Source organism: Hippoglossus stenolepis, chromosome 3 (genome assembly GCF_022539355.2).
Source record: "Hippoglossus stenolepis isolate QCI-W04-F060 chromosome 3, HSTE1.2, whole genome shotgun sequence".
NCBI classification, from domain to species: domain Eukaryota; kingdom Metazoa; phylum Chordata; class Actinopteri; order Pleuronectiformes; family Pleuronectidae; genus Hippoglossus; species Hippoglossus stenolepis.
In genome coordinates, this window is record NC_061485.1 from 5,224,184 (window position 1) to 5,246,428 (window position 22,245).

The window sequence follows — 22,245 nt, forward strand, 5'->3', positions numbered from 1 at the left end:
GCAACATGTGGGTATTTCACTTCTGCCCGTTTGCTTTTCAGTCTTCCTTGGTTTATCCTGCAGCTTGTTGGCCGTGTCCTCCCTTAGACAGGAAGACAGATGTCAGACCTGTCTCTCTCTCGCCCTCTCTGTCTGTCTGAAACTCTCTCTCTCTCGCTCTCTCTCTCTCTCGCTCTCTCTCCCTCTTTCACTTGGTTTCAGCTGCAGCACAAATCCTGGCTTTCCTTCACAGCTCTGTTAGCCTGCTACGCTCTACACAACTGTTCCATGCTCTGAGTGACGCCGAGGCTCTCACACACACACACACACAGTATCATCGCAGAGACACAAACGCACACACACACACACACACACATCTCCTGGAGCTCCTGCAGAACCAGAGGAAGAGAAAAGAGGCTGGAAGAAATTGGCCTAAAGTCCTGCAGCTGCCTTCAAACTGCTGGTAATGTAGAGTTAATGTCCGTCTGTCTGTCTGTCCCCGGCTCCTCCCCCTGTCTGTCTGTCTCTCCGTCTGTCTTTTCATGATTTGTCAACATCTGTTGCTGCTGTAGAATTTCTCCTTCACAGATCCAGAAGAAAGAAAGAAAACCCAGAATGCTTTCACCCTTGATTAACGGGATCTAACGTCTCGTCCATTTAACGCAGCACAGAATCTAATCGTTTCACTTCGAGAATACTTTCACTGATTTAGATCTCTCTCCCCAAAAATTCCCCTCCGCTCCCCGATGATGTTCTGCTGCGTTTCACAACATGAGCTGTGAGTCAATGCGATGTTCGGAGAGCTGGGGAGAGAAGAACTGAACCAGAGCGAACATCTTTATTCAGGGTTTCCCGTATTTTTAACTGACCTGGAATCCAACCAGTCAGCTGTAGCTTTTTATGAAACTTGGTGATTTAAGAACAGAAGTGATGCTTTGAGCAGAGCGATGCAAGACTCGACGGACTCAGACTTCATTTTCTTTTTCATCAGTTTGTGCACAGAGGATGATGAGACTGTTGTTAAGTTGGTTTTGGATCAGAAACAGTCGACTGACTTCAGGACGTAAAGTTTCTCCTGACTGACATCAACTGAAAACACAGGAGGAGTGTTTGTTTCCTCAGGTTCATAGTAAACAAAGGAGGACATGACTGAGTGTTTATCACCCCCTGGTGGCTGGCTGCGGTATCAGTCATAAGTCCCGCCTCTTCCATGTTAACACACGGGACATGGACCAAACTAAAAAGTCTAAATATATACGTCAAATGATTTTGACTCAAAGATGTTTTCTGTCTTTTTAGGTAGTTGTCTCTGATATGTTTGGTTTTAATGCGACACTAAGAAACAGAGAAGAGCATTTTTCTATAGATTCACAGACTAAACACAAACTGATATTTAAAAATAATATGATTGTTCTTAGACTGGTTTGTTTTGGAAAAGTTTAACAAACAGTGAAGGTGAAGAGACTTTCTGGTGGGATTGTCAGGTACTTAAAATCAATTTTACACAATTTTTAACTACAGAGCTTCACTCAGTCAAACTTCAGTCACAACTTACGTCTGAAGAAAATTTAATTTTATGACCTTAAGAGAAGTTTCCTTATCGAAAGTTAAACCAGACCTTTAAAAAGTCACTTTGAGAAACATGCCAAAAAAATCTAATAACAATAACAGATAAAAAAAGTCATTGTAAGTTTTTTCTTTAGTCCAGTTATTGAGTGAAATCCTGAAGTAAGAAAACAGAGCAGTAGAAACAGCAGCAGATTTAAACACGGTCTGCATTTCATTACCCCCACACGTCTCCAGGTTATTTTTATCTTCTACCGTTGCTGCTGGAAGTCTCTCCGTCTGAGCCTGCTCATCCAGAAACTGAAGAGCTGAATATTTTTCCATTTCTCTTCCCTCCCTCCCTCCTGTTCTCTTTCCCCTCTCTCTCTGATATCTGGCTTGTGATTGGTTGGTGGTGAATAGAGGAGGGAGGGTCTGGGAGCTGTTCAGACGTCCAGTCTGTGGAGCTGCGCACTTTCGTTTTGTTCCATCCAAAGAAAATAAAAAAGTGAATGATTAAAAGTGTGTGTGGGTGGATGTCATGGATAAGAGCCTCCTAATTACATGATGTGTAACGTGTGCTCTGGAAAAACATCACGGGACCAGTAGTCGTCCTCTTGTTAACAATTTAATATCAAGTGCTTTAGTAGATAATCATTTCTCCTACGCTTCATTAACACCTCAACTCAGTGTCATCTTCTGTGGATTCACAGTACAGTGCACTAACACTTGTTACTCTATGTATTTGTATTATTATGTCACGCAAAGCTCCCGAAGAACTCCCACAATGGAAGACGTCACTTTACAGATACAGTACAGACTGTAACAATACTAATAGCTTGATTTGAACACAGGCCGCTGCAGTCACAGCTCAACCTTGACCTGTGACACATGACGTACTGTGACACATGACATACTGTGACACATGACATACTGTGACACATGACATACTGTGACACATGACATACTGTGACACATGACATACTGTGACACATGACGTACTGTGACACATGACGTACTGTGACACATGACGTACTGTGACACATGACGTACTGTGACACATGACATACTGTGACACATGACATACTGTGACACATGACATACTGTGACACATGACATACTGTGACACATGACATACTGTGGAGCCCCTGGAGCAGCGTTCCTGTTCAGATGTTGCTCTGACTGTGAAAGAGAAGCCTCCTGTGGCGACGCTCCTGCTGTAGACAATGTTGAAATAAGAACAACTATAATAAATTTAAGTTCCCAAACCAGATATGTGCAGAGAAAAGACCAATAAAAGGCAATGAGTGTGGATGAGGTGTTTGCAGCTATGATATAAAATATCTCTCTCAGACAAACGTATTTATTAGATCAACACGACAAATGTTAACTCCTGTTTTTGTTCCACACGAGGGCGAGGGAACAAGTTGTAAACACACGATCTCCTCTTAACACCTGATGAAGCAGCTGTGGCCTAAAACACATCCAACTGTTTCCACATCCAGCAAACACAGAACAGCAGCATCCTTTCAAACCTGATGATCAACATGAAATCCAGTGTTCTCTCTCCTTTTAGCTCGGGGGTTGATCTACTCCAACATCTGGATCCAGATGTGTTCCACTATGTGCACTGTTAAAAGCTGCAACTGGCTAAGCTCATTATCTGGTTTCAGACCGACAACAATCAGCAATAAATAAACAAGCAGCCGCAAAAACTGGAGGTTTCCATCAGGCTCCTCTGGGCCACCAAGCCCAACAATCCTATGATTTAACACTCCCATCATGCACTGGGGCACAGCAACACGACATGTATTACTGTTATTGTGTTTGATACGGAGAACTGGTTCAATCTGCTGCATTCAGAGGACACAACTATCAGGTGTGTGAAGGTGTGTGTTAGTGTTAGAGCTCTGGTTTAATAATGACAGGACTGCTGCGTATAGACCAGTCATTACACACACACACACACACACACACACGCACACACACACAGGGAACCAGCCATTAGGACCCCAGCACACAGCTATATGAGGACGAGCAGCAGCAGTGACAGCTCTTTTTGTCAGAGAAGCTGCTGCAGGTAAAAACCTCTTTCTGTTCTGTTGTTCTGCGGCTGGAGAACGAACGTGGATGTGTGTGTTTAATTTCACCTGTTTATCTGCTGGTTTCTACAGTAGAGTGGTGCTGAGGGCAGAGAGAGGGGGACATTGGACTCAAACCTTGGTGGTTTCATGCTCAGTGGCTCCCAATGTTTCTAAACTCTTTATTTTCAACCAAAGCTACTGGGACAACTAACTGTTTAATCTTTTACTTTTGTTTTTGATGCGTCTTATCAACCTGCTGAGGAACCAGTCCAGGGTTGGGTGTTGAGCCCATTTCTTCTTGGGAGCAGAAAGAAATGTGTTTATAGCGTCGACTATCAGAGACTGTGACTGTTTGTGTTTGTGTTTAGACCAGATTTAACTCTCAGGAGCTTCTTATGTCAAGAGAAAAGTAGATCTTTGGTATTTGGACCTTGTTCAGAATCATATCAGGAATGGTTTCTATCAGCCATTGTGGAGGCCTCAGTGTTGGTTTAAGTTTCTGTGCTGCTCTGCAGGGATGAGGTGGTGGCTGGTGGTGGCCAGTTTGTGGCTATTGGTGGCCCTGACGATCCCTGACACCCAGGCCAGGAACCTTCGCAAGGATGGTGAGATCCGCCATGGGAAGAGGAAGAGGAGTGGACAGGGTAAGACTCAGTTTCATTAAAAAAAAGAAACACACATCTGGCAAATATCCTTGTTAGCCATCTTACAGTAAGATGGGTTGACTTCTATCAGTTTCATCTCTGTGCGTCTACCTGATTTACATGGATGTGGTTTGTTGAGCAGATGTAGGACTAGATTAAAACTGAAATGTAAGGAGGAGATGTTGTTTGAGGAGCATCTCAAAGATCCTCAACTCATATGAGCTCTGATCTTGTTCTCGGACATAAAAACCTCTAATGACACCAGATCGACCTCTTGCATACGTCCCAGCATCTCAGGACTGTTTTTATTTTATTAGAATACATGGAAGCCGTTTGTGCTCAAAATGTGTTGATTGATGATTCAGTCATTATTGGACTGTCCCAACAATCATGTTGCTTTTTATCTGTTGTGAGAAGTTTCTAGATCCTTGATGCAGATAAACAGTGAAGCCACAATGTGTTGCAGGTCACGGGGAGGCCAGAGCAGGAAGCTCCAGACCTATGAAGATCAGACTGGTCCCTGGTCCCACTGTCCCAGTAGAACCAGGAGACAACCAAGGACACACTCTGTTCCTACAGTCCTACAAGAACATTCAGGAACAGCACTCCAGCTACAATGTTATCCCAGGTCAGTGACTCAGATTCAACCTCAAAAACGTCCAATGACAATGAGGTAACGGATTTCCTAATGTTCTGCTGGTCTGCGCAATTTCCAAAAGTTTAGTTTCCAGTCATCAAATCATTTCTTTCATTCATCCAACAGTCAGAGACTATTTACAACTTTAAGTGATATAAAGTTACTTCTCACATCAGAGAAAGTAATCCTCGAAAAGACGGTTTTAATTTAGAGAATAAAAACATGTAGAATTAAAGACACGCAGCAAATAAACTAGTTAATTTGTGTGTTTGTATGTTGATGTGTGAACCCACATGGAAACCGACTCACCGAACACAGAACTTTAACATGATGAATGACACAAGAGTTTTCCAGTCAATGAAATCTCAGAGCAGTAAAATAAAGTGAATAAAACATTTGAATGTACGAGTGCAGTCGGAGGAGAGTTCAGCTGAGAGGCTTCGTCCTGCTACCGTAAGGAAAGAGCTTGTTATTACAGCTCAGTGACTTAATGTCACATCATCACATTCCGACCAGAACAGAAGGGAAAACCATCTGAGGGAAAAGAGCTCGACAGAAACATACGTCCTGAAAACCCCCACACTGAGCTGAGGACACAGGCTCCAAACAAGAACCTCAGAGCCACGTGGCGCCTTTCAGTTTCAAACAATAAAACCAGCATCAGACAGTTGGTGGCGACAGTATGTTGCTGGGAAATAAGAACTATTTGTTTCGGTTTTCACTGCAGTTTGAAATACGAGACCATGTTTGCTTTGTTTTCAGAGTCGCAGACACAAACTGACTCAAGTGTAACAACCAAACAGACCAGATTTCAGTTTACAGAAACAAAAAAACTTACAGATGTCGCACCACCACGACTTTTCCTGAGACGTCTGACGCTTTGCGAGAAATATTCGATTTGCTTTGTTTCGTGGAAAGTGAAAAGTCTCTCCAGTCACCGTGGCAACCAATCAACTCCCTGAACGTTAAACAATCCTTCGACGTGGAAAGTTCACTCGCGATCCTGACGACACCAGCTTTGCTTTCCCAACGTTAACAAACAAGCTTTGTGTTCCAGAGCTTTCTACCTTATCTCAGTCTTCATCTGCAGATGGAGTTTACTCCTCAGCGGCCAAAGAGACGGTTCATAAACCGGTCATCGCGTTAAGTGCGTAACAGATTCATTTGTCAAGATGCATTTCAATCAGGGTGTTTTTCTAAATTCCCAAAACCTTTTTCAAGAAAAAATGTTCGGACCACCAAATATAACTTATTGCAATTATTGAAATCGAATTCATTTTGTCCAATGTGGTCCTGACTGAAATAAGATGATTTTAAAAGACTGACAATATCTCTTCTCTTCTCTTTATCTAGACACCTATTTATTTTTTATCATAGCTGAGTTTTCCATAGCGAAATAAATTCATTACAAAGTCATTTACTTTAGGTCACATCATCTAATGTTGTGAACACAAGACAAAAAAGTTCCGTAGAGCCCCGGGTGACATCCTGGAATTTTAGTTTTGTCTGACATCCAAAATATTAAGAAATTCAAGTTTACGCTGACATGAAACAAAATCAAAGCATCAAATCCTGACATTACAGAAGCTGGGAAATACAGATGATAGATGTTTTTGCTCAAGAAATTATGAATTTTATTATTAAAACTATTAATCCGCACGTCCAATAGTTTCACAGCAAAGTAAAACTATACACCCAACACTGTAGGACGATCGTACCACAGCGGATTTCGAATTGTCGCCATATTATTTGAACAAAACCTGCAATTTACAAGACAATGAAAAGCAAGAGCTCCGACAGCAAGACAATATTTTCTAGAGAAAAGAAAAGCTTTAAAGTACGAGTGCTCCAGAGATGACAGGGTGACAGTCGCAGTAAAGACGACACAGTGTTTAAGAGAAATAACCTGAGCCTCTTAACTACCTGTGTTTCCTATAGACGTGACAAAGAGCATACCATTAGAAAGGATAGATGACAGACAGGACCCACTCAAACTAGACACAAAGAGCCTCTTCCTGCTGTATCATAGTGGTTTACAGGCTCTCTTACTGACTCACTCCCAGTCACGAGCGCGTCCCGGCCCGGGTCTGATGTTGAAAGGTGAAGTTAATGCAGAGGGAGGAGTGGAAACACTACAAATCACTGCTTTGTCTGGTTCTGATGCTCAAGTACAAGCTTTAGATTCGACTAGACCTACACAGCAATTACTGCAGCGGGGCCTGCTGCTGCTGCTGAGGGGGATGACGAGGGTCTGCGGGTTGCTGCGTCGGATTTGCTTTGTTCTGGACCCGTGCGTCACCGCCCACCTCTCTAATGTGCTCAGTGATTGAAAAAGGTTCAGTGTTGCGGCCGTCGACAGCTGTTGCCTCAGTTGCAGAGTCGGCAAATTCATGCAAAGACTTGCAGGTGGAAATAAGAAAAAGAGACGTCATCTTGTGTAGGCAACTGTACAACAAAAACAACTTTCAACACAAAAAAACCTTGAAGTATAAAATGCATCTGCTTCATTTGATCCTCACCTCGGATTGGTTAGGGCCAAATACCCCCTGAAATAAACACTGACAGAGTGAATAAGAAGGTGAAAATGAAATAGAAATTCACTTGTACACGTTTACAGTGATTTATTTATTTATTTATATTCCTAACGCTTAGAAAACGGCAGCCAGGGGGCGTCATCACAGGCAAATGTTTTACTGCTCTCTCTGTCTCTTGTCTGACACAAAACCAAAAAAATCTATTGAAAATGTAAAATGGTAGCCAGAAATAATTAGATCTTTGTTTGACAAGTTGCGGTTTGTGGGACAAAACTCTATCTCGTAATTACGTAGTGATGGTGGGTATTCAGCTGTCCACAGTGAGTACAGATCATTTCATGGTTCTTTCCTGGTGAAGACACGACCACATATGGCTTCAGGCTGACAGGAGAACTTCATCCAATGAAACGCAGCAGCACATCTGGATCTTTACCTCGCTCGCTGCCATAAAGTCCCCTCGGTTCACTGTGACGGACGATCCACTGTCATGTGACTGGTTGCAGGCTTCATTCTTTTGTTCACTCAAACCAAACGTATACTTTCCACATCTGCCCAGTTGCAGAAACACTTCAACTTTGCCATGTGTCCATGTTGGTGACGTCTTATACACTGAAACAAATATTATGACCATGCAACCGTATGAATACTGACTGTGGCCGTATATGAAAGATATTTATGTTATTTTGTGTTTCAGATATTATCCACATCAGGCTGGTCTCCGCTGCCGTAATACAGATGGAAAATATTTCTGCGTTTCAAGCTTTAAGACAAATTATATACAGAAGATTTATCTAGAAAACCGACATAATCAACAGTCAATTAACTTTTACTTCCTCCACGGTCACGGTGCATCTTACTGAAAGATTTAAAACTATAATGACAAACTGAACTGACTGTTGTATGTATGTGTGTGCGTGTGTGCGTGTGTGTGTGTGTGTGTGTGTGTGTGTGTGTGTGTGTGTGTGTGTGTGTGTGTGTGTGTGTGTGTGTGTGTGTGTGTGTGTGTGTGTGTGTGTGTGTGTGTGTGTGTGTGTGTTGTTTCAGGTAAGCAGGGCCAGTGTGTGTACCAGGGTCTGACCATGTTCGACCAGGCCGTCTGGTCTCCGAAGCCATGTGTGACTTGTCTGTGCACCGGAGGGCGGGTGGTCTGTGACGAGATCACCTGTCCCACAATGCACTGCCACTTCCCCTTCACCCCCGCTGGGGAGTGCTGCCCCGTCTGCATGGAGCCAGGTAGAAACACAACATGTGGTAACGCCATGTTGCAGCATCCGGAGAAAACAGAGATGGAAAATGCTTCAGGAGCGACATCTGAAGGGTTTAATTCTTTCAACACTTCACGTCATACAAACCTAAAATTAACTTTTACAGGAAAAGTGTAGGAATGCAAAAAAAACCAAACTAATATATTGTACATTCTTGTAACTATAAGGAGAATCAACTTAACTTCCTCACTAGTAACCATGTGTTAGGAGTCAGTGTTAATTTAATCAAACAGTAAATGTTAAATTTCTGGGATGAATCACTTTTTTACTCCTCCTTTCCATCTCTGAGGCCTCAGCATGTTGCCGTCAGTTTCCATCATGGCTTTAAAAATGTGGTTAGCACATTTTGGGTCAGTCAACACACGTTGTGACGCATTTAATATGTCTGTATGTTGGGAGATGACGCACGGATGACTACAGATCTACATTCAAGACCAAGTCTGAATTTGGAAAAGTTAAAAAGTGCAAAAACACTGAACAGAAATGTCTTAAATAACAATATTGTTCTTCAGAGTTAAAAAAGGAGAAAACATCTTGACCATATCTTGTAATAATGTCATAACTAAACTATACTTTAAACCTTGTTGATTGTTTTATATGGATTTAATTTGGTTGTTAAACAGTTGTGACCTGGTTATGTAGCTTGTCCAGTTTATTAATTTAAAAGACTTTGGTCATGATCATGAGAAATTATTTAATTCAAACCTTATTAGATTTAGATTCCGTAGCAGCTAACGCCAACATCAGCTAATATTATTATTATCTATTAACTATTAATAATAGACGAACTTTACCTGACTGTGGCAGTACAGGTAGCGTTGAGTGGGATTTGATCCAGACTGGTCTACAGCAGCCGTCTGCTCTGTAGCTTCAACAAGCTGGACTTGTACCTGTCTGTGTGGTCAAATGTGGGCGTCTGTCTGTCTACAGCACTAACACACAGCCGTCTGTCTGTCCACCTCCTGTCTGTGTGTCCCACTATCACTGTCTGCGCTTGCCACCTTTCATCTGTCCTTCTCCTTTAGTTTTCGTTATCTTTTCTACATTTACTTCTTCCTCTCCTGTCTCTCGCTCTTCTTTCCTATTTCCATCCCTTTTCTTCCTTCCTTCTTTCTTTGCCGTCACCTTTTTCTTTCTTCTCGAACAACTCCTGCCTCCTACCGCCTCCTGCCAACCGATTGGCCGCCCCGCACCCCCCCAAACCCACCCTAGACCCTGACCTCAGCCTTGACCTTTCTGGTGACTCTCCAGTTCCCAGTGACCCCAGCGAGCCTGTGACCCCGCTGACTCAGGAGGAGATCAGGCGAATTATCTGGCGAGAGGAAGAGGAGCACCGCGAGGAGGAGGAGCGCCTGAGGAAGAAGGACGAGGCGAGGAAGAAGAGGAGGAAGCTGAGGAAGGAGCAGGAAGAGAAACAGAGAAAGATAGTGGAGGAGAGGAGGGGGAAGGAGCAGGAGGCCCTGAGGTTGCAGGTGGAGAAGGAGGAAGCGGAGTGGAGGAGGCAGATAGAGGAGATGAAGAGGCTGGAGGATGAGAGGAGGAGACAGGAGGAGGAAGACAGGAAGAAGAAGGAGGCAGCAGAGAGAGAAGCAAGGGAGAAAGCAAGAAAGCTAGAGGAGAAGAGGAGGCGGCAGGAGGAGATCCTGAGGGAGGAACTTCTGGCTCTGGTCGAGGAGGAGGAAGAGGAGCACCAGGAGGAGGCAGATGAGGAGGTGTGGCTGAGAGGAGACGTCTTTCAGATGCTCCCAAAAGAACCAGAAGAACCAGAAGAACCAGAAGAACCAGATCTCATCCCTGCTCTAATCCCAAGACCCCCTGCTGCTACAGAGGATGAGCTATATGAGGTGGAGGCAGTGGAGGAGGAATGGGAGGAGGAATGGGAGGAGAGGGAGGTGGTGGTGGGACGGAACAGAGGAGGCCTCCCTCCAGGCTGCGACATTTCTGATGTCACTGTGACATGTGAGAACGCCAAACTCTTCCACTTCCCGCCTCTGTCCATACCTGAGCTCAAATCTCTGAGTCTGGAAGGTGAGTCCGCACCACAACACGACGAGGAGCTGAAACACACGGCAGCTCCGAGAGGAATCAATCATTTTAATAAGACTCCACATTATTTTACAGAATCTAAATCCAGAACTGAATCTCATACTCTATAGATTACTACTTTAAACTAGAATGGCACTCAGTGGACGCATACCTCCAACAACAGTCCACAACAGGCCCCTTAAATTCAATCAAGCTTCAGAAAATGTCACCCAATGATAGATCCCATTCACGCTGGTATTAAAATCCATTCTGAGAGATCCGATCACAAGTGGTCAGCACTAAGCTCAGGTCGAATACATCCTGAGATCCAGTCCCTCTCCCATTCAGGAGGTGGAAATGTGTGTCCTGGGCCGATCTGAGAATATAAGAGACTGGGTTCTTCCCTGACACATACCGTCCAGTAGGTTTTGCTTACAAACAAATAAAGGAATCAACAAACAGAACCTCCTTGGAGTACTATGGATCTAAGATTGCTTAAAGTTAAAACAAGAGATTCTTACTCCACACACTGACTCTGATGCAATGAACTAATCGTTTCACCAGAGAACAGAAACCACGCAGTCTGTCGGAAAACAAAAACACACGCTCCACTTGTGATTAGGATTTATAGAGTTTTACTGCTGCGTTTACCTCACAGATTATCTTTGGCTGAGTTCAGACGTAGCAGGGAGGACAACCAGACAGCCAGCTTTCACCATGCAGCATTAACATTATTTATGTCCTTTAAAATGACAAAACTGAGGTTATCAACAACCACGAGGGAGGAGCTGCAACCTGACTCTCCTCGCACGTTGCAAGGATAGATAACGATCCAGTGTGAGATGAGGTAGACTTGCAGCAACTCCAGGAACTAAAAACCAAGAATACAAATAAAGAAACCTGCGACTCAAACACACTGCAGTGCTTACTGAAAACTAACTGAAAATGTTCTGACCAGGAAACCACATCAGCAGCATCCCAGCAGGAGCCTTTAATGGCATCCCCAACCTGGAGTGGATCAACCTGAAGAAAAACAAACTCACCTCTGCCAGCATTGATGCCAAAGCCTTCAAAGTAAGATGAACTATCACACTAAACCAATGCTACCCGTCAGAATAAAAGCCAACTTATTTCCCCCAATAATCTGTCTACCACTCGATATAACATTTATCATGATCCACCTACAGCTGTCAAATCTAGTATTTCAACATTTATCATGTGCAGTATGAAAGAGGGAGGCCTGGAGTTCTGCAAACTTCCCCATCACAGACCTCCCAGTATCACCAGTACCTACAGTATGTGTTTGTCTCAGGGCCTGAAGATGCTGAGTCGTCTCTACCTGGACGGGAACCTGCTGGAAGCCGTGCCCTCTGCTCTCCCCCCATCCCTGCAAGAGCTGAAGATCAGCGAGAACAAACTGAGGGGGATCGGTGAAAACAGCTTCCAAGGTACTGACAGAGCATCGCGTACTGACGTCAGCGTTAATGTCACTAAATACTCTGTTATCAGTTTTTTACACTCAACTACTACACAACAACTTAAAACGTAAAAAAGATCCTTGAAGCTCAACTTTGAAAGAGACAAAAACCTTTAGCCCGTTAATAATCACACCTTGTGTTTCCTGAGTCAAAGACAATTTATTTTTGTGTTTTGTTTTACATTTTACAGGTGGCTGCTGTTGAATCAAACATTTCCCCTCTGCTCTACACAGAGATTTCCTGCCACATTGATTTCAAGACTAATTTCCAGCTGGGCAGAATACATTTGTTTCATTTTCACCTTCTTATTCACATTTGTTTTATCTTTAAAGATATGAGCAGCCTGGTGATTCTGGAGCTGGAAGGAAATCTGTTGAGTGAGGGGAATGTGGATCCTCTGGCCTTCACTCCGCTAATCCAGCTCTCCTACCTCAGACTGGGAAGAAACCACTTCCGCACCATACCACAGGGGCTTCCTGCTTCACTGCTGGTATGAAGTTATATCTGTTTACACGACCATCTCTCCTCATACCTCACACAGCCAGGCGTTGGATTCCCTTTATAAAAGTCACTTTGACACCAGAAAAACTGGCCCACGTGAAACTTTAACCATGGCTCAACCTGCTGTGGACTCCAGGACTCATTGTGAACTCTTAAAAATAAACAGACTATAAATTTCAGATCAATATCCTGGCAGGCTGATACAAAGCCCATATATCATTTTCAGGTCTCTAGACATGTGATTGACTTTGTGAACAGCCAGTTAAAGTGGAGCCATGAGAATCTTTGGGCCTTTTGGTTAAGTCACATCCTCCGAGGCCGTCTGAGGAACTGGCAGCTTTCGGACTTAAAGTTTGCTGACGTGTCACTATTTTCTTCTTGGCTCCAATGTTTAAGACTATACTCCACTGAGTAAACTCGGCCTCTACCTGTGGGAAACCAGACCGCCCAACCTGTAATTATGGCCTCTGGTTAACCACAGAACTCCACTAACATGCTGCTGCTGTAAATCCACCTTAATACCAACTTCATGTTATGACTTTGGACAGTTTCTACAAGCTGTAAATCCAAAATACCACAACTCTTTGTGGTCATTAGTTCTGGAGATCATGGTTTACCTTTAGTATTTGTTACTTTCAAACACTTACACTCCAACACAAGTACAGCCAAGAGTGATCATCACCTCCGCCAAGGAGGTAATGTGTTTGTCTGTTTGTTTGTAATCAGGATTACTACTCAACCGATTTACATGAAGGTTTGTGGAGGGACCTATTCAATTTTAGTGCAGCTCCGGATCCGAAGGCGGATCCAGGAATCTTTTTTCACTTTCTCTAACACTGTGAGGGCGTTGTTAACAATTTAACAATTTAACAATTGTTAAATTGATTGATATTTACAAGTGTGCGCAATTTGGAGCAGGTCAACAATAAAAATGTTGATTTAGTGAATTTAAAGTTGGTTTCACAAGGAGACTGCTGGTGCTTGGTGGAGGTTTGCACTCTAATGAGAGACCTTCTACTCATGATAATTTAAAGATGAGGGATAAGATAGATATGACAGATTACAGATTAAATAGGCAGAAACTCAGCATGTGTCAGTATATGTCTGTAGCAAGCAGCTTTCAGCAAAAACTGAAGCTGAATGCAGTTTTATAACCTTTGACGTGAAACTGTCTCATTAAGTCACAGACCTTTCTGCTACGAGCTCAAGAATGAGAAACAGTAGACGAAGCTGTTTAATTACAAACTCATAAACACCCCAATGGTTGGTTTTATATTGGTCTCATTAAAAAGTGAAAATGAATGAGATAATAAAATCCAACCATAATACTGACACTAAATTCCAGTCATTATTCCAGTAATTATTACCAAACTCGGTTCAGGCGTGGGCCAGAAAACCAATTACATTTTAGAGTTTGCAGATTCAGTTGATGGGCAGATACAAGAATTTGATTACATTTGTTGAGTTGAGTTTGTGTAACTTGGTGCAGATAATCAGTCTATGTTTCTTTTTCCAGTATAAGAGCTCGACATGCAGTAGGATTGATGGTTGAGCTATACACTTTGAGTGGCTTTCTAGATTTGAATGAGGTTCCCCCCCCCATCTAAACTCTTCCCTGTCCTATCTGGATGATGATGATGATGATTTGTTTTCTTTTCCCATGTCTGCCTGTTGTACAGGAGCTGTACTTGGAGAACAACCTGATTGAGGAAATCTCGGAGACAGTTTTGAACCAGACCAGAAGTCTGAACGTGGTTTCTTTGAGACACAACAGGCTGGATGAGACCAGAATCGCCCCGATGGCTTGGATCAACCACAGGTACGACAAAGCAAGATATGTCACAATTACCCATGATCCTCCAGAGTGTCAGGAAGTTACTCTTTACTAAAGTCAGCTCTCACCAATACAGATATTTTGCGTTTCATTACAATAAAGTGTCAACAATTACAATCTGCTTTTTATACCTTATTATTCCAACTACAACTAAACCTCCCCTCATCTTCCTTCTCCGCAGAACTATTGAGTCCATCGACCTTTCACATAACCACCTTTACCTGGTTCCGTCCTACTTGCCCAGATCGCTGGTCCATCTCGTGCTGGTGGGAAACAACATCGAGAGGATACCTGGTCGGTGGAAACTCTTTATGCACATCTGGATGAAAACTATGATATCTAGCAGATGGGTTGTGTTGGTAGATACCTGGAGGATTTCCTCAACAATCTTTGGGCCCAAAAATATTAAGAATGGGAAACTACTGAGCTCAAAGTGGATTTCAAACCTGCTGTTTTTATAGCTTTATTTGATACATTTGTGGTATGATGATCTGCTATGACGACATCAGGGAATAAAGGAATAGATAATAGACTTCATAGCTTTATCGTTTTCCACTGCAGGAAATATCTAAATCTAATATACGGTGTATTGAGTATTGCTGTTGTTTCCACTGGTCTCCTCCTGCTTCGGTAACGAGCTCCTGGAACCAAATTGCTAAGGAAATGATACTTAATCAAGGTTTCCAGGTACTTTCAGGGGTTGGCTGCAATCACATTATAAGAAGGACAGAATAGAAGCAACCATTTTAACTACTGCACCTGCACAGAGCAGGACAACCAACACTTTAAAAAGAATAACAAGGGAAGTGAGCTGGACAAGCCAACACATGCAGGGCTGTTGTAAAAGAAAGGAGCTGGAGGCAGCAATTCACAAGGGCTGTAGAAGAGAAACTACAAAGTGCATTTATGGACTTGGATGCTAATTTTAAACAAATTGACTTCCTCCAGCCACAGCAGGCTCTGGATTCTACTGTGGACTTAGGACAAGATTACAATTATCAAGAGTATAATGAAAGTTACAGTTTCCTTCATCCCCACAGGCTACGTCTTTGCCCACATGGACCCCGGGTTAGAGTATCTCTACCTCTCCTACAACAAACTGGATGGAGAAGGGATCGAGGCCGAGTCCTTCTTCGGCTCATATCACTCCATGGTGGAGCTGTGTCTGGATCACAACCAGCTCATGGCTGTGCCATCAGGCATCAACGAGATGACCAACGTGCACTTTCTCAGACTCAACAATAACAGGATCAGGTAAGAAGACAAAATCCATGAAAAATGATCTGTTAAGAGTTCAAGGATTTCAACATAATTACTTTCTGGGAATTACGTCTTCCTCCCACAGTCCAAAACATGCGGATTGGGGTTGACTGTACTTTAAATTGTCTGTAGGTGTGAATGTGAGTGAATGGTGGTTTGTCTCTGTATGTCGGCCCCTGTGATACACTGGTGACCTGTTCAGGGTTCGACCCGCCTCTCGTTCAATTTCAGCTGGGATTGGCTCGAGCCCCTACAACCCTCAAAGAATCAGCGTTGCAGCAATCGGACATTTTGCGATATTTTCCGAACTAAACAGAATATTTAAAATAATTTTTACATCATAACCTCTAACGAGTGCTTGTTTTAGGTGTGAGTGGTTATACAGGAGTGTATAATTGTTTAAGTGGTGACCCGAGTTCATTCTGTGGCGTAAGAGCCAAAATCCTTCTCATGTAGCCGTGTTTCTGAGCCGTTTCCATGGTTTGATGGACACAGCAACTGTACATTTAACATTGAACAGATGATCTGCGCCTGATGTCTGTGCGTTGAATGCTGCTCTGCTCCCTCATCTTGGAGGACGGCCCAAAGATCTGATTAAGACAGTTAGTTGGACAGACTGCACACTCGTCGCTATTGACAGATGTGTTTTCCCCAAATTTAGTCTAAACAGAGTTTTTCCACTGAATTGCTACATTAGATTTTAGCATGACAAGCGACTGGAAGAAACGGCTACGGCTTCAGTTAATGACATTTCAGGGTTTAGTTCCAGTTGAGTAATAGTTAATTATGTTTTGGAGAAGGCGTCTCAGTTCTCAGTGAACACACAAATTCAAACATCCAGGTTCCTGCAGGTATTTTTTTCCCTTTCTTGGGGAGAATTATAAGGAAATACCAGGATCTCAGTTACAAGGATTTTTCATATATCCATCCATTTTCCAAAATGCATATCCTGTTCATGAACTGGACTCCATCCCAGGGTACAGACTCTTAGGTCTGTGGTCTCTAGTCTCCCCTCACAGTGCATCTATACCTGAAGGAATCCCATTGATCATTAAGCTTGGAGCCTATAATTTCTGTCCCTTATTTGACCAGAACAAGTAAATTCCTGAGATTTAGGAACTTATTGTGCAATAACATTGGGAATTTCTGGTATCAATTATTCACCAACTACAAACATATGACCCAAGTTTTAAAGATAAACGGACTTCACGGTCAATTAAAGTAGCAAAAGACAATCACACCAGGGGACTAAAGACAGTGTGACCCTTTAAGTCGATACAATCCTTTAATACCAACAATAAAAAGTCTGTAAACAGATTAGAGCCTGAACGAGTGACTCATTCATCACAGCCTGCCAGACGATATTAAAGTTCATCGTTCATTCAGCGAACGGTCGTCCTGACAACAAGAAACAAAACAAGTGTCTGGGAGCCTCCCTGAATCACCTCATCACCCTCTCACAGGTCCATGCACAGCACACACTTAAACCAGGTTGTGGTATTTACATTAAGTAGCATTACCACTGAAGCACTGTCCTGTGCTCCAGCTCCACTGTCAACATGGCTGACACGCCAGGTGGGGAACTGGAATCAGCCGGCAAAGCAACACTGCAGATAACTTGTAACATATGTGGTGCAGTACGAGCAAAAACAATAATTGTCACTAGATATTAGAGAATTTAAACTTTGAAAGGGTTACAGGACTTGGGACATGGACTGAGGGGACATGGACTGAGGGACATGGACTATGCACTAGAATGTTTCATGTTCCTGATTCCTGAGTAAAAAAAGGTAAACTGGTGTATACTTATGTGTTTTTGTATTGAAACGGATAACGATTATTAAAAATGGATTTGGTGCCAGGTTCCCCTCAAGGGCTCCGTAGGTTACACCCAAATTAAAAGGTTTAACTTTAAATTCAGTTCGAAAATGACACAGCTCCCCACAGCTGTATTGCAAACTATGGAACAATGTGAACCCTTTCTTTTTGCATGAGTAAATACTCTCGTTGCAGCTTATGAATTTACTTACTTTTGTTTATCGGAAGAAACTATCTCTCCTTTAGAATCACACAAATACAACTTCTGCTTGTTGCTTATTAACATCACAGACAATAAGACCAGTGGTCATAGAGCAAAACTGAGGAATAGAATTGTGCATCATCTGCATCTGAGTTGTGTTTTCCAGAGATTTTAAAGATGTGTTGCCTTTTTGTGTGAAATCTTTCTGTCTTGGACTGATGATCAGACAAAACAGCCACTAAAGGCATTGGGGATCTATAGACTCAAAGGCATCTAGAGATCTAACTGGCCTTTCAATGCTTTGTCTTCAAGGGGCATCCCTGACGAAAGCATCTGTGACCCGAACCACAGTGGAGACTCCACTCTGGTGGCACTGAGGCTGGAAAACAACTACATCGACCCCCAGAAGGTCTCACCATCGGCCTTCTCCTGTGTCCGCGCCTCCTCCAGTGTGGTCTTAAAGCCTCAGCAGAGTGAGCGCCGGAGTCCACACAAAACCAAACACTAAAAGACATTTGTTTGTAAACCCTGAAACACAGGAATGAATATATTGGATTGTAACGTGCCAAAGGACGTAAAATGTCAAGATAAATGTCCTTCATTAGCTTCCACTGCTGCTGCATGTTACTCAAATAACATTCAAAATAATAAGAAAACTACCCTCTCACATTATAGTCTGACGTACAGACTGAACATGGACATTTTGACATGTCTCAACACGGTTACAGCTGATGTAATTTGGCTCGTCTCTATCGTCCTGTCGTTCTCTTGGACGAAATCCTTACAAGCTGCATAAAAGTACGATTTTCTTCTCGTCTGGCTCTCACACGTTTTTTTTAAGGTCTGGTAAGTTGTCACCTGAATCCTCTTAAATGAAGGAAGGTGACAGAACATGGTCAGACTTTAAACACATCTGTTTCCTTTTGTGAAATGTGAAACTCTCTAAAATGGAAAGAATCCCTGCGCCATACACAGTAAAAAGGAAAATGCCAATAAAGAAATGGAAAGAATTCGAAGAAGTGATACCACAACCCCAACACATCATTTTTTAACAACCTCAGCACCTTCATGTTCGTGAGTAGTAAAACTGCATGTGTGCCTCGTCCTTCAGGCTCATAGTGTTTACGATTCAGAGAAGGTTAAAGGATTAGGTTCAAGTGAGCGCTGCTGGAGAGATAATCTGACGGACGAAGACACGGATGGTGTACTGACACATCTGCTTATAGGCCTGATGCAGAATTTATTGGGAGTCTTTCCATATGTCGTAGGTTTTGAGTCCTAGTTTAGCTTCAGATTTCACATGTCGACGGCACGCTACAATACTAAATACATACATTGTCTGTAATTTGGCCATTTTGTGCTTTAACTATATTCCCAGCAATCGCTGTTTCGCTTCAGTCTGTTATCCAGAGTGATGGTGGGTAAATTGGAGACACATCTACCTATCCTCTATTCCCCCTTGTCTTTGGACTGAAGGACACTTTTCTGTAGGGTTGAGTATTCTTTGAGTTTTTTTCTGATACCGGTACTTTGAAAACAGTACCTGCACCTAAACCGTGTGCAAAACAACGGTCAGTGATAAGAACAGGTTTTTACTGCATACAAATACAATAATATACTAATTTAAATAAGGGCTAAACTCGTCATAAATTTACAAATGTACATTAATCTACACTACATAATCACATAATAAATAAAACCTAATCCAACTACACTAATTTAACACTAAGTAACAGTTTCAGGACTCAATGCAACTCAAATGGCTCAGCTCCAAACCAGGAACTCCCTTTACACAGAATTGTTCTCCAACGTTTGCTGCACGTCCTGGTGTTGGATCCTTTTACGTGGTTTCATTTAATGTTGAATGTTGTGATGCGCAGAGCTTTGTGTGGACGATGTGGTCTGAAGAGACAATGAATCAAAAGCCTTTGACCTTCAGTTGTCTGTAAGAACTCTATAAGAGTTGGGCTGTGGGGGAACCGCTGGTTCCAGAGGTCTTTACCTCACTGTAAAATTTCCACTTCAGGGTTTTCTTTCCTCAGCACAGAAACACAAGAATCTCCTGGGTGGTTGAACCCTACTTTAGCTCTTTAGCTCTATGTTCATCCTTCAACCACGAACCTGTGTAACCGAGCTGCAGTGTAGTAATAAGCAAACACGAGCTTTGACAGTGGATAAAAGAATGGATCCGCACTTATGAAGAGTAAATCCTTTGTGTGCAGGGGAGATTAAATGCTCTTACTGTTGTAACTTTGCTTTACGTTAAGACGTTTTGTGTTATTACAAATAGCAGAACTGTTTGAATGATAAGCCCTTCACCTTGCTCTTGGTCAACATGTCTCAGTTACATAACAACAGTTTCATCAATGTTATAATGTACAATAAACATCACTATGTTCCCAGTACTGCCTGGTTCTCAAAAACATGTGAATAAAAACCATAGACACTATGTAAAGATGTTAATACCACGGCTTTATTCTCCGATTATTACTGTGCGGACTCCAGATGATGTCAAAGGTGGCAACACCTCTACCAGAGATATTTAAGCTTTATTTTCGTACAATTGGAGAAAGTGTTCCGATGTGGAAAATGGTCTGATTTCTTAATTAATAAGATAAAATGAAAATCATGGCAACACTAGTACAAAACAAAGTTAAAGTTATAACAAACCTAGAAAATGCACGTTTCAGTGAATCTCATCATGAACTATAACCATAGTCTGGGAACTGCTGTGAACGAGCACAACAACAAAAGTATTTGAATAACTAAAAAAACACACAGTGGTGATTCAGAGGTCTGGAAGCAGGTTACATAAGAATCTGCAGAACACCTTGAGGATTTTTAGGATTAGACGCACGTTGACAATAGATGCAAATATTCAGCCCCTGAGCTGCATGAGTCACATTTCTCCAAACAAAGGATTAGATGATATGCCTGTAGAATCCCTGAATCTCTTCACTGTCAACACACTGAGGAGTGCATGATATTTATTTTCATGTTACCAAATCAACACCTTGGTCCTCTGACGTGAGGTGAAGCCATGATGACCAAAGGGAAAGTTATGATAAAAAGCCACGATCTTTGCCTCACATGTCTTCTGCCGTCATGCAATACACATTTCACTGAGAGCTGTAATTATCAGAGCAGGAAAGCCAACTTGATCATAATATTTTCCTCTGAAAGTCTGAGGTTTAGGATCGTTTACTCCAGTAGCAGACAGATCGAAATGACGACTGGAACAGAAAAGCGAAAATGTGTAGAGGACAGAAACCACAGCCCCTTCTCCGGTAAGACAAATTGGTTGTAGGTTATTATAAGCAGACAAAAATAAATCTGAAAGTAGATAAGCAATAAAAACAACAATTGGTAATTTCTGGGCATTTTCCAGATGCTGGACAGTCGCCATCTCAGCTGGAAAACATTCTGTCGACGAGCCGAAGCTCAGAGATCAGAGTTTTCCTGCAGAAAAGAGAGAAATGGCTTTTTCTGCCGAGGTGAACAGCTGCTGTGCTGATCAGTGTCACAGATCGGACACAAAGGAACAATCTAATACTCAGCGGTCACATGATCTCACCAGTGTTCGTCAGGGTGAGGACACACAGCTCAAAACTTCACCCACAAGTTCTGTTTTTTGTTCTAAGCAAATGATTTATCAGGCACAGTAGCAGGTTTTGTTCAGGAGATGATTTACATGATATAAAAGCAGAAAAATATTTTTTTTCCCCCACGTAAATTACTGGATATTTCCCGATTTGCAGCCCCCTAAAGTTTATTCTAATAAAATTGTGAAAAACTATTAATTGAGTTGACCTTTTTTTATAACTTATAGACCTAGTTACAACTGCTCATAATCGATTTTGCTTCATTTAAGGAGCGAAAGACCAAAACTAGAATTGCACTCAGTAGAGAGCAAACCTCCGCCAAGACTCGTCAGTCCAACCGTTAAATTAAAACAGGCTTTAAGGCCAAGGCAACATTACAGCTTCTAGTCCCATTTGTGACCAAACAGCGGTTGAAAAAAAGCCTACACCCCAATGAAACCACATTTAAAGCCACTAGATCCAGATTTTAATTTTGCACTAAATTGAACACAACTCATCTATACCAACCACATAAATGTGTCTGAATGTTTTCATCAACATTCACGGCTCAGTGAAACTCTTGAAAGACCTTCCACCAAGTTTCGTGGTTATCCGTTCAGTAGATGCTGCTGAACAACAGACAAACACAGATGAAAACATAAAATACTAACAAAGTAATTACTCAAAAATGACTGCTTCCCTGCCTTTATTTCTATTATTAAACTGCTACTTATACTAACACATAAGTGTGTGCAGAGCCGTGGGTCTTATGAGACTATAATTTTTTATTTTCTAATAATAATCTGCAAGATTTGAACTAAAATATTATCTTTATTCTTATATTTCCACTGACTGGAT

General features: G+C 42.3%; 2 protein-coding genes across 7 annotated transcripts in view; one reads left to right on the forward strand and one right to left on the reverse strand.

The window, feature by feature from the left end:
- Positions 1–22,245, reverse strand: part of LOC118104545 (centromere protein P) — a 72,754-nt gene that overhangs the window by 1,894 nt on the left and 48,615 nt on the right. The window lies entirely within an intron of this gene.
- On the forward strand, positions 5–20,269 carry ecm2 (extracellular matrix protein 2, female organ and adipocyte specific). Of its 4 annotated transcripts, none has more exons than XM_035151488.2 (12): positions 5–442; positions 4,124–4,252; positions 4,719–4,880; positions 8,468–8,656; positions 9,940–10,716; positions 11,672–11,787; positions 12,026–12,161; positions 12,524–12,681; positions 14,372–14,511; positions 14,708–14,820; positions 15,567–15,780; positions 18,119–20,269. In XM_035151488.2, exons 2-12 carry the CDS (start codon positions 4,126–4,128, stop codon positions 18,312–18,314), a joined length of 2,328 nt encoding a protein of 775 aa, XP_035007379.2. In that variant the 5' UTR covers positions 5–442; positions 4,124–4,125; the 3' UTR covers positions 18,315–20,269. The 4 variants fall into 4 exon arrangements, with proteins under 4 accessions (XP_035007379.2, XP_035007378.2, XP_035007380.2 ...); XM_035151487.2 differs by having other exon boundaries at positions 6–442; positions 9,901–10,716; XM_035151489.2 differs by lacking the exon at positions 8,468–8,656 and having other exon boundaries at positions 6–442; positions 9,901–10,716.

What these genes read in the sequence shown, in the direction of transcription:
- ecm2 (XM_035151487.2), top strand. Translation starts at nt 4,126, where the DNA reads ATGAGGTGGTGGCTGGTGGTGGCCAGTTTGTGGCTATTGGTGGCCCTG. An exon ending in CAGCTACAATGTTATCCCAG is followed by an intron (nt 4,881 to 8,467) that starts GTCAGTGACTCA and finishes GTGTTGTTTCAG; the next exon opens with GTAAGCAGGGCCAGTGTGTG. An exon ending in CCCCGTCTGCATGGAGCCAG is followed by an intron (nt 8,657 to 9,900) that starts GTAGAAACACAA and finishes AACCCACCCTAG; the next exon opens with ACCCTGACCTCAGCCTTGAC.